Genomic DNA, 15,057 nt, shown 5'->3' on the forward strand with positions numbered 1-15,057 from the left:
AGAAGTGATATTTGCTATTTTCCAGTCTTCAGGAGTCTCTCCCAGTCACCATGACCATTCAAAATAATCGAGAGGATTGTATGTGTGAGGCCCTATGGACTTAGACAGCTGTGTCCTTCATCTGGGTACAAAAGTCTGACAGCAAACAGCTGTCAGTGCTCCTTCAGTAGCACTTGGGTCCTGTGCCTTGTGACCACCATCTCTAAAGATGTGCATGCTGGACAGAGAAAGTTTGCTGGCCTCTTCTTTGTGCCCTTCTGCATGAACTGCTGTGCCACCTGCTGCATCTACTGGCTGCTTGTGTCACGGCTGCAGAAATTGCTCTTGCAGAGTCCTCATCCAGCACAGGCCAGAAGGGGCCTGACCTCACTGCTGCAGCACCCGCTGCTCAAGGACAGCTGGCAGAGTTTGCTAGAAGCTGCTAGAGCTACCCTTACCTTAGCCTCACCTGGAAACAACAGGCATCCTCAGTGTCCTCAGAGGCTTCCCAGAAGTGCCCAAATCACAAAAAAAGTGCTCAGAAGCTCAAGAAGGCATCAAGAGAATCATAAAGAAGCAGAAACTGCTGCACAAAGTGCTGTGTATTTTAGCTGCATGCTGGGCCTGGCTCTTCTATAGGCCAGCTGAGAGTACAAAATCACCCTGTCTACATTTCACAGTATAGTTGTCTAACAAAATTGCCTTGATCCTTCGCATTAAGAAAATTTTTGGAATTCACTGAAGCATTATATTTTAAAAATTGAATCATTTTCAGAAAAAAATAGTATTTATAACATCAAGTTCAGGGACAATCCCTGCTACAAAGATATCCAGCTGAAATTAAGCATTACTTTTCAAAACATTTGGAATTTTAATTTGGAAATATAAACTTCATTGCATTTAACACAGTAAAGGCAGAGTCTGGAAAGCTCCATGCAACCTGTAAACTATAGGTAGTAGAAATTTTTAAGGATACACAGCAAAATGACAAAATTATTTGATGACTTTGGAAAATTCTTTGCATGGGAGCTGAAGGCCCCTAGTTGAATTTTTTTCAAAAATTAATGGAATGGTGACTTGATTATAGAGAAAAAACTCTAAATACCTCTTCAATATAAAATGACATTAAAAAAACCCATTTGCTGGAGGCTAATGGAGGATTAGCTACATGCCCAGTGTAAAATAAAATACATATTTTGAAATGTATGATTGACAAGAAACACTGGAAGAAAGGAATCAAGGAGACTTGCAAACAGTCTGTTGTTAATGTTCTTTCAAGTGGAAACTGGACTTCTGCAAAAGATGTGCTTACCTAGAAAGTGCAGGATTATTGAGGAAAAGAATAGTTCTGCACAACACAGGGATCCAGGAAGATGGCGTAGTTGTCCCCTGTGGTTTAAATTCTGTGCAATGCTAGGTTAGTAGTCAATCTTACTATTTTTTGTGGGTCAGTAATATTGGACCAGGGACTTTTCTGAGTAATGTGTAATTACCTTCTGAAGCTCCTGATGTCATTCTGAGCAGTTGTGTAATAGTATCAAGTTGCTGCAGCAGTAACATGCCTGAAGCCAACCTGAAGGACACTGAAAAATTATGGATGAACGTAATGCCTGCCCACAGAGTGGTCTAGTATTTCTCATGCTGGAATGAGGGAAAAGGAATGAGTAGCTGTTTCTACTGGCCCATTTCTTTCAGTGACCAGAACTAAACCCAAAAGCTCCTCCTGAGTAAGGTCTCATGTCTAACACAAATAACTTCTTTGAGGATAAAAATCCCTAAAAAAATTATAAAAAGTCACTACTTGTAGAGCAGGAGGAAACACTAGCCTTTTTTAAGAGAAGCAAATGTTTGAGGACTCCTTGAGCCCACAGGAAAACACAATGACTAACAAATGTGAATGACATTGGGTATCTTGGCAAAAGGAGAAACATAAAGAGCTTATACATGCTTATACAAAATTTAACTGCATTCCCTGATGACATTATCACAGCACAGATACCCTTTAAATGAGTATTATATAAGTCTCAGGTTGACTGAGGAATCAGAAATAAGTTCACTGTGTGCTCTCTGAATATGGCCAGGTTGTGATGTAACCAGGTTATGACGTCTTCTGCTGTGGCAATTACTTTTACCTTCAGAGTAAAAAATATTGAATATTTTTTGTAAAGCTACTGAAAATTCTAGGTAGTTGCTTTTCTGTAGATGAAGCGCGGTAGTAAACCATGTAAAACTGAAAGCAAATTCCTTCACTTGATCTTGAAACTCTGTTCCTCTCTTTTTAGTGCTGTGCAAAAGGAAACAAGCTATGTAAGTCTGAAGATCATTATTTGTACTACCTCATTGCTCATGAAGGTTGCTCTCTTCTCCAGTATAAGACAGCCATATGCACAATGAGAAGAGATAACAAAAGAGATGAGAGGGAAAGGTGTCACAATAAGTGAGGAAAGAATGGGAACTTGTGAGTTTACTCTTAAAAACACAACTGACACTCTTGGTAAATGCTAGACTATTTATCTATTTGTTTATTCAGAAAAGAAATATGCATTTTGCTACTAGAGCAGTATGAGAGAAGTAATATGCTTATGAATCCAATTTTTATTTATCATCACAATAATTGTTCTCCATGACTGCATTACTTTAAATTTTTAGCATGTTTGCAATTTTCTTTTAAATAAAGCCAAAAAATAGGACATACATCCTGATACAAAGTCCTTAAATGCTGCTCAGAACTAGTCAAAGAACTTTCAGGGCTTCATCTCTCCTTCTGAATGATGTCCCCACACTACATTTCTGTAAACATATCACACTAAGGTACTGCTTTCTGCAAACCTTTTTATTCTTTAGGCTATCTGGAAGGCATCCAGGGAGACTAACTAAGATAGAAGATATTTCACACACTTCTGTCATCAATTTCCATTGCTGACCATCATTCAAACAAGTAAGAACCTAAACTGCTTTTTGATGTGGGAGCAAGATCATAACCCAGTGTGACCATATAGTAGTAGTATACTGTATTACTATATTATATATACAGTATAATATATCAAAGACACATAAAATGACATATTCAATATTTTAGTAATCATGCATGGGCTCAAATGACACCAGGTGACTCCTTCTACAGTGCATCTATCAGACAAAAGCTGTTACCACCTTATTTGAAAAAAATGTATTGATCCCCCTTTACACTTGAAATAAATAAACCATTGACATCCTCTAATTAAGTAATGATGTAAATTTGTATTTCTAAGACACTTTGATGTATATGTCAATAAGCATTTTAAGGTTGACATAACTTTGGACTCAAAAACTACAGTTCAGGTACCTTTATGTTTATTATAATAATAACTAAACTTATTATATTTCTATAATAATCTTTATATGTATTTTTATGATGTAATTTTATTTTCAGATTATTCCTGTGAGATGAAAGAAATGCTTCTACTCAGACTTATTCCTCTCAATAGGGGTACAATTTTCCTAGTTTCCTCTTTAGAGAATGCAGGACAGATGGGTGCCCACTCTGGGACAGGGCACCTTTGGTATTTCTTATTAGTTCTAATATTAAACTCTGGTCTGGGTTGATATAATAAAACTTCACTTAAAACACTCTGAAAATGACAATGCATGCTGTTTTTCTTGCCTTTATACTCATTTTCTATTGCCATTTACCTGTCACTAGCTCTAACCTGAACCTTCTATATGTTTCTTCAATATCACCATTAGCACAGTTAATTTTCCTCAGTTCCTTATACCTTGCTTCAATGTGTATTCTGAGGTAAGTTACACACTTTATGATTCTCCTCTCAACTCCTTATTAATCTAAGAGGAGTTGAACTTTCAGAGGAGCTGAACATTTAAAAATGCTCCTGATGTAGGTGGAAATTTAAATCTTGAATATGGCAAGAACAGTATGAATGGCAATTAAAAAAAAAAGTTCATGTTCTCCAAGTGTGGCATCCAAATAGAATAGATACTTTTAGGTGTTTCTGGAGGGTTTTTTTTCCCCTAAAATGTTAAAGTTCCAGTCTTCAGAATGGACACAATATCACTTTTAGGTCTGAATAATACGTCAGAGAAAAAATTATTAGCTAGTTACACACTCAATAATGTGTTCTAATCTTCGAAAGACAGCCCATGAGAAAAGCAATAACTTCATATAATGTGAACGATTTGGAGGATCTGCTGAAAGTAGAACAGAGGAACATGACATCTATAATTGAATAAAAAGGAGCATTTAATAGCCATTAGATGTGCACCGTCCTGTTTGTCATTAAACAGAGCAGAGATCTTGTTCCAAATGGCATGTTATTGTGTAATTAAATGTATTGGAAATGCAAAAGCACATGGAGTTGAATTAAGACTGCCAACAATGTTGTTAGTGCTTGGGCGGGAGAGGCCAGCAGAAGGAGTATTGTTGTGAGCATCTCACTGGTACAAAGATAAAGACAGATGTTGAGACTCCACAGTCTGCTGTTGCCATTCTTTGGCTCAAGGCAACTGTGTGCATGGCAAGATTACAAAACCATCAGTGCTCCTGCTTTTATGGAGGCTGGAGGGTGGCAGCAGCTCAATTTTATGTGTGAGTAGGAAAATGTCTGTGATAAATGCATCAACCCACTAATTCCTATTGCAAAATGGAAAAAAATTAAAAAGCACTTCCAAATCCATTCAGCCACCATTAAATATAATACAGTGTGTTAACTCTGAATTTTTGCATTAAAAAAAAATGAAGAAGTTCCAAGAGTGAAGTTTCTAAAACACAGGAATATTTATAACTGTTCCTAAAGGAGAAGTATGTCTTTTTGCAGATTTAGTAATCCACAGAACAACTCTAAAATATGCTAAAATTGAATACGAATATCTTTTCACAGTATCCTACATAGTTAATTGCCTAACCATAATAGTCATAGTAATTATAAAATCCTTAATAAGGATGTTAATATGCTAATAAATACACTTTAATAACATATTCATCACACAACTTTGAATTCTCCATTACTACACTGACTTTTTCTGAACAAGTTCTCAATCCTTAGTGAGAAACATAAATAAACCCAGCTTTCATATCTTCATGTTCAACTTAAATGGAATTTAGTTCTATTTTTAAGACTTAAAAACCAACACAAAATGTAACTTTGGGGCCTACACATCGTTACTCATTTTGTTCAAGAACTAGTCTTCTGTTAGTTTTATTACTATTATTGGAATCATTAAATTAGCCTTTAAAAATTCACTGTGGTTTACTAAGTTCAATGATGAGAAACACTAAATCCTTTTACTTCAGATATTTTAATTGAGATGTTGAATATCAAGATTCCTAAATAAACCAAGAATTATTGAGACCCAACTTCAAAACTGCAGACTGGGCACACACTTAATTCATAAAAATACTGAAATGCTTGAGTCTTAATATCTTCCAGAACTTTTAGGAACATGCTAGATTATAATTTTACAAAAACTGAATTAATTCTTGTGGTACCACCATCATAGTGTATTTGTTATCTGTTCTAATGAATTATCAAATTCTATAAGTCAGGGAAAATAAAAACAAAACATGGAGAAACCAGTCAATTACTTAATTATATTAAAATTCTGAATAACAAAGGTTTATTTCAGGTATTTGGCAAATACTGCCCCCCACCCCCGGTACTGTATGATACCTTTTTGTATGTGTATGTTAGGCGCTGACACTTGCATAATGGCATCTAAAAGACCAGGGTCAGTAGTACTGGTTTCTGTTAATATTTTAGATAATGACTCTAAATTAATATCTTTATATATCTTAGATGTTGTAAGGTATAGTTCATCCCCGCTAAAAAATGAAAACTGGAAAGTTTTAACATTATTTCTGTTAAAATTACAGCAGAAGCACACTGCACAAAACACAATACAATGCATCTGTGCTGCCAATCATTAAAACACTTTAGATGGTTGAAATTGTTAAATCTCCTTCAACTGAAGAGAAACCTCAAGTGTCAGGGCTCAGTTTGTTGTCAGCATGCTTCATACTCAGCTGCTACCTTACCATTTTTTATTAGTGCTTAGGCAGAAGTCGCACATCAAGCTGTTAGCACACTCACCAGTTGTTCGCCAAGTTTACTCACCCTTTGACCTTCTTTGCCAGGTGGACCTTGGGGACCCTCCAGCAAACCCTGAAAATACAAACATTAAACAATTATAACATTCAGTGCTATTTTCATCCTCTATTTTTCTACAGAAGTAAGACTTATCCAAAGATCCAGATGGCAAGACAAGGCATTTATTTCTAACAATAAGAATTGGCTATTTGTAACGATTTCTTCAATGTTATATTAAGGTGCAAGAAGAAACACAAACAATAATTATTATTCACATTCCATCATACAAAGACTGAATCCTTTGGAAAAGAAGAGGTAAGTCAGCACTAATTAAGCATAGTTATATTTAACTACAAAATTAATTGAAAAGTGATTTATCTTTTTAAGTTAGGATGCCATAAAAAGAATGAAATAAAGTTATTTTAAATGAAAGACAACTTGCTCTACAACTCAAATTCAAATATAGGCACTGAAGGGGGAGGGGAAGGCGGGGAAAGGGAACTAAATATAGCAGAAGGCCTTATGCTCGCTATATCCTAAGAACCAGCCCTGTGCTGCTTCCTCTGCATGTCTGGCTCGGCTTTTCAAAACACTTCAGTGCCTCTTTTCTCCCTCTCTCTCTCCTGAACAGGCTCTGAAGCTTTGAGTGTTTTGAATATATCCTTGACTTGTGAGCTTTCATTCTGAATTCAGTGCAAGGATCTGCCTTTTTCAGTCACACACCAAATTACAGACCACTTCTAATGCTATGGGGCTTTAATTTTATATCTGATTAATGTACAATATAATCATAAAGCCTTCACATAACATCTCAGAAAAACCTAGAACAGTCATGCCCCCCCACTCCCCTTTTACTTCATGAGTCACCTTGGAACACAATTAAAAAAAATTACTTTGAGGAAGCAATCCAATTTCCATTATAGCAACAAGAAATGTGAAATAATTTTCAATGTAATCAGCAAAGAATATGTAACAGTTCTGCATTGTATAATTAAAAAAAAAAAAAGCCTTGCACGTAATATTGTGTGTTGTGACAGGGTATCACAAAATTAAAGAACTTACATTTTGTTTATTTAAGAATTTGAAATACTAACATTTTAAAATCTTTAAAATTACTCAGACTTGTGTATTGCTTCTGCTTGAGTTACATCTTTGGTCAAATCCAATCTCCTTCTTTAGAATCAATTACACATATTTGTTGACCCAATAAGGGTGAACTGAGGCGCCCTGACAATCACGATTTTTAAAAGTACCTGATATCTAGAAATGAATTTAAGAAGTTCGTTTATGATCTCTAATTTGCAAGATAAACTTGAGAAAGTAAGTAGGCCTTCCAAATCTACTAACTCATATATCTTCAAATAATGTTTTAAGTTGATTAGAATGTAGTTTGTCTTCAATTTTAAAAAGAAGTAGTCACTTCAAGAGCTCTTCCACTCCTATAATTTCTCCACTTTCAAACACTGAAGCTAAAAAATATATCAGATAGTATTTCACTATAGGTATTTCTCCTATCATTTCAGTTTATAATATAAACAGGATAAGGTTGAGGATCTTTTGCAAAGCTGATGCACACCATTTCTATCCTTCACCATAAGTTTATGGAACTAAACTATGCATGAGAATGTTGTGCCCAACAAATAATACTATAGTAAGTTAATTACAGTGCAAATTATGTAGCTTATACATACACAAACCCATAAAGCCGCATGTCAACGTGACCTCTGTAAAGCTTCCTGACTTTCCCATCAAGGTAGTGTGGAACTTGCAGAGTATTCTCTCCGTCTAACTGTCAGCAATATTCTAATTCTGTAAAAAAATGCTGGGAATTCAAGAAGAGGTGGAATTTTGTTTTGTTTACTTTTCATTTTAGTGACAACTTTATGCAGGGGAATGAGATGAAAACCTGTAATGTCTGTTTTATGGGGGAGGAAATACTTAGCCTCACATATCTGTACAATAAGGCTCCAAGGGGACAAGAATTACACAAGAATGTAACTGCACAATAGTGATAATTAATAGCCAACATTTTTATCCAAGGAGTACTTTTATTCTTTTTCTTCTCTCTACAATATTATTGTCAAGAAAAAGGAACCAGATAAGGAGATTTATCTCCAAGGAAAGGGAGGAGAGCTGCGTACAATTGGTAACCAGGCAGGGAGGACTCCCCTGTACAAGGAGCCACATCCTGATATTGAAACTGAGGTAAAAGTTCACACCAACTTCAGCGGGATCTTCCGTTTAAAAAGTGATAGGACAACATGGGCCATGTTAACTAACACAGCCCTAAAAATGTAGTAATGTGGCCAAAGTAATGACTTAGCAATGCTATCTCTGCTCAACATCCACTGAAAGAGATCATGGAAAAACAACTGCAAAAGAAACCTTCAGGAGAAATTAAAAAGAAGCCTTCTACAATGAATTCTGTCTAAACTGATGAATAAAACATCTATCACTGAACTCCTATATAACTTGGCAACGAATAGAAATACATATTTGTAGGAAGGAAGACTAAACTATCTACTTAGGTTGCATTCCTATTTAATTTCTGGACATCTTCCTTTGGAGATCAAAGATCAGATTAGACTCCTTCAAACCATGGATAGCACAGTTGGTCAGAGGAGCCCACCACCAGAGATAAAGGGATAGAATATAGACTGCATAGACATACTTGTATGTATCTATCATCCTATCTATCTATGGTATATGGGATATGCTGTTAACTGTGTTCAAAACATTTACATCAGAAGGCAATCTATTGTACATGTACAAACTCCCCAGGTAAACAACAGCCAAAGCAATTAAGATCAGAGAACCATACAATGGTTTGGGTTGGAAGGGACCTTTAGAGGCCGTCTAGTCCAACCCTCCTGCAATGAGCAGGGACATCTTCAACTAAATCAGGTTACTCAGAGCCCCCATCCAACCCGGACTTGAATGTTTCCAGGGATGGAGCCTCCACCACCTCTATGGGCAATCTGTTCCAGTGTTTTACCACCCTCGTTGTAAAAAACTTCATTATTATATCTAACCTAATGGACCCTCCTTCAGTTTAATACCTCCTTCAGTTTAATCTCTTGTCCTATCTCAACAGATTCAGCTAAAGTCGGTCCCCACCCTTCTTACGGGTGCCCTTCAGGTACTGCAAGGCAATTGAAATCATTCACTGTGTGTCACCGTCACTCTGATACTTTTGAACTGGCAAAAGCATGGGTGTGGCAATGAGCTAAAGAATGTCTAGGAACAGCACAAGGCACGGTGAGGTATAAAACCAACCTATTTTTGTGACATCAGGCTGGCAAGAAAGTATGATATATCCTACCAGGTGACCTAACATGCACAGGATTTTCCTGACTCTGCCAGGCCACCTTTGAGGCTGGAAGGTGGTAGCCTTCTGCCTACTTCATGGAGCAGTGAATTAAAATAATATACACAGTCTATAAAGCCTGCTCCTGTCATGGAACAAGCAAGCCCCTTGGAGCTATGTACCTGAAGGAACTTGAGGAACATGAATTGTAAATGTCTCAAACATTACCAAGTAGCTTGGGGAAAATAAAAGTCAGTAAAATGGAGATGTTCTTAAGTGAAACTTAAAAAATTCTATCACAATGAGTGAGGATGGCTATGAAGAGAGATGAAACATGATGCATTGGTAGGCAGAAGAGGGTTGTACAAAATCTTGAAAATGAACAGCAGAAACTTGTGAATTCCTTTATAGGAGGTAAACCATACAGGGAAGTGTTGACAAGGGAAAAGATGCTGGTTAGAATATAGAATAGAGAAAGTAAGCACACTGTGAAGAACTTGCCGACAGATATTTAAACAAAATATCATCAAAACTTAGTCTAAGCCTTAGTTGAGGGAAACTACGAAAAAACAACGTTTTAAAAATGCTACAGTAGAATAAATGAGTTTTTAAAAGAATTTGTATTGAAAATATCTGTAGGAATTAACATTTTAGTACTTTAACAGCTAATATTTTTTGCAAGTGTCAGGAGATGAAAACTAATAAGAATTATTTAACTTGTGACAGTAGAAGAAAAATATGCTAGGAAGTTATAGAAAATTAGCAAACAGTTCAGCCAGTTAAGATGTTTCAAGTTTCAGAAACTGTTAATTTTAAATGTATGCGTGCGGAGCTATCAGAGGCCGCTTACTGTAGAAGGGCTAAAATCCTGTCATGTGACTCTGCAAGTACAAAATCATTTTAAAATACCTGACAGATCACAAAAAGCATCTGCAGAGATATGGTGGAGGCATCATTCATAAATTTAACAACTCACAGTAACTGCCTAAGAACATACTCTCAAAAAAGCAAAGTTTTTAATCATGACCCCATGGTGAAACAGAGAAAGTTTAAAAAAAAAAAATCACAGCTGAAGTGGAATTGTGAGGTTACTTAAAGTTGTGCAGGAGATTATGGCTGATGCCAAGAGAACAAAATATTAGAAAAGCGCATATATTTTTGGTATTCTGAAAATCGCTTCAAAACATAGCTGAAAGTTTTTGAAGCAGAAGGGTAGATAGCTGCCTTATGTACTTGTAGGTAGTGTTGCTGGAATACATTCTGAGCTGGAATATGTTTCCTCCTCAACACAAATTAAATATAATACAAATGTTAGCAATAATAATGCAGTTCTAATTAAGGCACAAAAATTATTTCATTTATAGACTGGTTTGTGTGTTCTATACACAGGCTACTGTCATCCAGTTTTCCTCACTATGAATTCCAGCAAACAAATGACCCCAATTTTTACAGAATAAACAGTACTAGACAGGGAGAAAATGTATGTAATTTAGTGAGATGAGTTAAACAAACTCTAAATTAGGTATGCAGAAACACCTTGTGCTAATATAAGAATAGGTCATTTTTTTAATCATTTATATATGCAAGCTTTTATAACAATAAAACTTGCTACTTCAAAAAGACTTACCTATAAGAGATATGATTTTGCCAAGCAATTCTGAAACATTATTTTGATAAACAGAAAAATATAGCTGCACTGAAACAACATCAACACTAAAATATTCTTAAAAGCAAACTGGCAGGCAGTTCCCTCTGTGGGGGATTGATGTAGTTCTTTAAAACACAGTTCTTGTCAGGATAAAGGAAAGCCATCACATTGTCGAATTAAATTTTCAGTGAACCCTCTGTTAACTCCACAAGTAGAGCAGCACAGGATCACAGTAATCAAGAGTCAGGTAAAAAGTGACCACAGATTTCCAAATTCCTGGCATAACACAATGGGTGGTCACAGTGAAGGCCTGACTGCCTTGGAGAGCACTCCCCAGCCACCCAAATACTGCTTGTGGGATGGATGGTACTGCTGTGGCTGCACTGATGTAAGAATGGCACAGCATCCCAGGCAGGATGCAACAAGATGCAGTTCAATAGGTCTTAAATGCATCTACTTATCTGGAGGTGTTCGTAGAGAACAAGTTCTACTGTGCAGGTCACTGTGATCCTTCTATCCTGTTTTGAGAATATTTTCCTCTTTGCCCTGTTTGTACCATACTGAGAGTAAATTAACGGCTTCCTCTCAGGTAAACACAGACTATCACGCTCAGCAAGCAAAGCAACTGAAATATGAATAACTTCCCTACAGTCAAGATGGTCAAAATGTTGGTTTCTCAGGTGTCTTCAAGGCAGTTTACTTGCTGCAACTGTGATGCTGCCCTACTTTGAACCCCAAACAGGAGGATAAGGAAGTGGGAGACCTTAAAATACATTTACAATAGTTTCCTCTTCTTGTTCAAAAGACTGTCCATCACCACCCACATGGAAGCCCACAGAGCTTGCAGACACTCCTCACTGTTACAACATGTTACAATGGGAAAAATGGCACAGGAAAATCACAGAAGGATGAGTAATTCCCTGTTGTATTACCACTTATGAGGGAAATTAGACTACCTCTATCCTAAGCATTTCCAAACATGACCCGATGTCATTCACATCCTTACTGAAGTACCTGGAGACAGCAAGTTGAAAGATTTGTACACCTGCTTGGCCTCTTAAACTTACTGCAGTGACCATAATGTTTTGGTCTGACACCATTTTTCTTTCTAAACTGCTTTTAATCCATTTACTTCTATAGAAAAGGAGGCAGCATTTAGCAGAAGTCTGCTAAATGAATGAAATGCTAGTAGCATTTCAGTCTAACAGAAAACATGATCAGCTACATTTTCTTGATAATTTATTACTGGAACAAACAGAAAATATGTTCCTCACTGGTGTCATTATTCTTTGGGTTTGACCATTTCTTTAGTTCTTCTCTCTGGTAACTTGAAATGTACTGTCCTTCAGAGACAATAATTTGAAAGGGAAACTGGAAGGGTCATTTCACAGAAGTTCAGACTTCATGAACCTAGTACTTCTAATAAGCATAGGTTTATTTGCTAAGCAAAAAAAGTATAATTAAAATCCCGAGGAGTAAATCAAAATTATTAATTACATTGATGTCTACTGCATATGGGACATCATCTAATGAAGGACATATAAATCACATTCATGCCAATTTATCAGAGTAAGAATTTTTGAAAAACAAATTTACTGTAAGGTTAAGACTTCAATCTTCATTTGTGCCTTCAGTATCAGTATTACTGCAAAAGAAGATAAAAACTGCACTCTAACTGCTAAATCATCTTTTATTTCAGTAAAGGGGTAATCTTAATAGTATCTGCTCCCATAATTAAGAAGTGCTGTTTGAAGAAGAGGATATTTGTAAGTTATACTGTAAGAGTAAAGAGACCACTGCATTTCAGGAAAAACAACGTAACTGTTTAGTATTTTCGGGAAATTAATACAACTCCATTAAAAAAGCTCATATAGATCAAATTCAGATTTTCCTTAAAGTATGTGTCTAAAGAAAAGAAGGGATTTAGAATGAAAATGTAATTTTCAGTCTATACTTTCTTTAGTTAAATGGAATCGCTTTCCTTTATGTCATTACATGAAAAGAAAGCAAGGGTAATATTAGTTGCGCCCCTTACTACTGGGGAGTGTGTGTCCCTTTCTTTATCTTCATATGAATAATGGAGGAGAAAGCTTTGCAATCTGTAGCTGACGTTTGTTTAGAAAGGGGGAGAGCCAAAAGTTACAGTGGAGCTTGCCCAGACCTGAATCTGCAACTTCCTCCCACAGCCGCCTCCACACGGCACTTGTGCACCAGCTTCCTTAGGATCAATTTAACCAGACCTAGGAGCCAACATTCCAAATATCTGTTTAGTAAGCAAGTCCTGGGGACTTCTGTCTGTGACCGACTTAAGCCTCGGCTTCTGAGTAAACACTTGGTGCCATCTGGATGACTATTTTATAACTCCTGAAAGGGATAGGTTCGCAGGAACGTACGGACGGACACTCATTTTCCTCAGGAACTAAAAGCAGCGTATCGAGTGTCGAGAGGAATAGTTATCATATATTTTACAAGAGATGGCTGTGCTACCTTCCCTCACCTGTCACTCTTCTGACACGGCACGCTAAGGCTTAAGCTGGGGATACCAGAGCGGGCAAGCTGTGGAGCCAGCTGTGACCCTGCAGAACACAGTCCCCAGCTTCTGCCACTAAATCCCACATCTCGACAAAACCACACCACAGGGCACTACAATCCCTCCTTTCTACTCTCTGAAGGCTCCTCAGCTACAGCACAATTTATCAGGGAACTTAAACTTTAAACATATCCCACATATTGCTGCATAAAGTGAACATAATAAAGGGGAAAAATTCAAAATATAATCCCAGCATTTATTCTCAAGACACCTAAAAAGTACTAAAGAAAAGAGGCATCTAGTACTTACAGAGCAATTCAGAACATAGCAGAGAAATTAAAGGCAGCATAAAGAAAGTCTGAGAATCAGTCATGATTTTTGACTACTCCCATAAAACTACCACCATAACTGAGAAGAAAAAAAAGAAAATGTGTATCTGGACTTAGGTAGTGTTAATTGACTCATAGAAACACAGGAAAACTTTACATCCTTAATAAAAGGGCTCAAATATACACACGTATATGTCAAATTTACAATAAAATGTATTTGCTTGACTAACGCCTGAGTCAAACAAATACACTTAGAACTATTGAAATTTCCCATTTCATTTGGATTCTATGTAAATCCTGTAAACTTTATCACATTTCTTCTTACAGCTTAGCATATTTTGTGTTACAATTCTGCTTCTTTTCTCTAATTCTTCATGCATGATTGATGAAACTGTGTTCACAAGACTTACATATGTGCCTTAAAGAAATGCACAGAAACACAGGGAATTCTGATCCCATCTCTTTCTGAATTCTCTGCTACTGCAACAAGTGAGAAGTTTTGTTAAGTGTTCATGTTGTTAGGATTTCAGTGTGAAGTTTTCTGTTAACTCACATCAAGCAGGAAGATCCAGAGCTCTACTTTATTTTTCAGATGCACTTTCTGAGCTATGAAATTTCAATTTCAAACTCATAAAATAATTTTTGCATCTTAAAAAGCAGTGGTATTGTTTTGCCTGTTTTGCATTTTGGCATATGCTCATCTACCTGATAGGTTGTTACAGCTGTCGGGTATTTATGAATTCTGCCATACATACTGCCTCGAAATATCCCTCTTTCCACACTATAACAGCTATGTATCTATCAGATGAACACTTAAAAATACATCTTTTTTCCTCCAAGTAATAATCCCTTCATTCTCTTCTGTATTTACTCGTGTTTTCATGTTTCTCATGCTTCTGGAGCAGTGGAGGATTTCCTACTCATTAGGGTTGCACGGATACTTTTAGACACAGAGTCAGTGATATCTTTTAGACTTTGGCAGTCTTTAGACAAATGAGAAAGCCAGGAATTTCTACTGCTTGCTGCTACATACTTGTGTAGATTACCTACAGGCAACTCTCCCTGGACCAACCAGCTGCTGCACTGCAGCAGTCTCAGTCTTTTGCTACCTTCACACTCCCTGTGCTAAGGACAGAAGCATGGTACAGGTCTGTGTATGACGAGAATGTTCTGACCCTGAACAA

The 15,057-nt window shown here is 36.7% G+C and overlaps 1 protein-coding gene across 1 annotated transcript in view; it reads right to left on the bottom strand.

The window, feature by feature from the left end:
* The window catches only part of COL19A1 (collagen type XIX alpha 1 chain), a gene marked incomplete at its 5' end in the record, with an annotated part of 177,366 nt that overhangs the window by 64,253 nt on the left and 98,056 nt on the right, over positions 1–15,057 (bottom strand). The window contains one exon of the mRNA XM_082276862.1: positions 6,087–6,134. Within this exon, the coding sequence (XP_082132988.1) occupies positions 6,087–6,134 (48 nt within the window). The remainder of the gene's footprint in view (positions 1–6,086; positions 6,135–15,057) is intronic.

This window comes from Coloeus monedula (genome assembly GCF_965178545.1).
Source record: "Coloeus monedula genome assembly, chromosome: 2".
In the NCBI taxonomy this organism is placed as follows: Eukaryota; Metazoa; Chordata; class Aves; order Passeriformes; family Corvidae; genus Coloeus; species Coloeus monedula.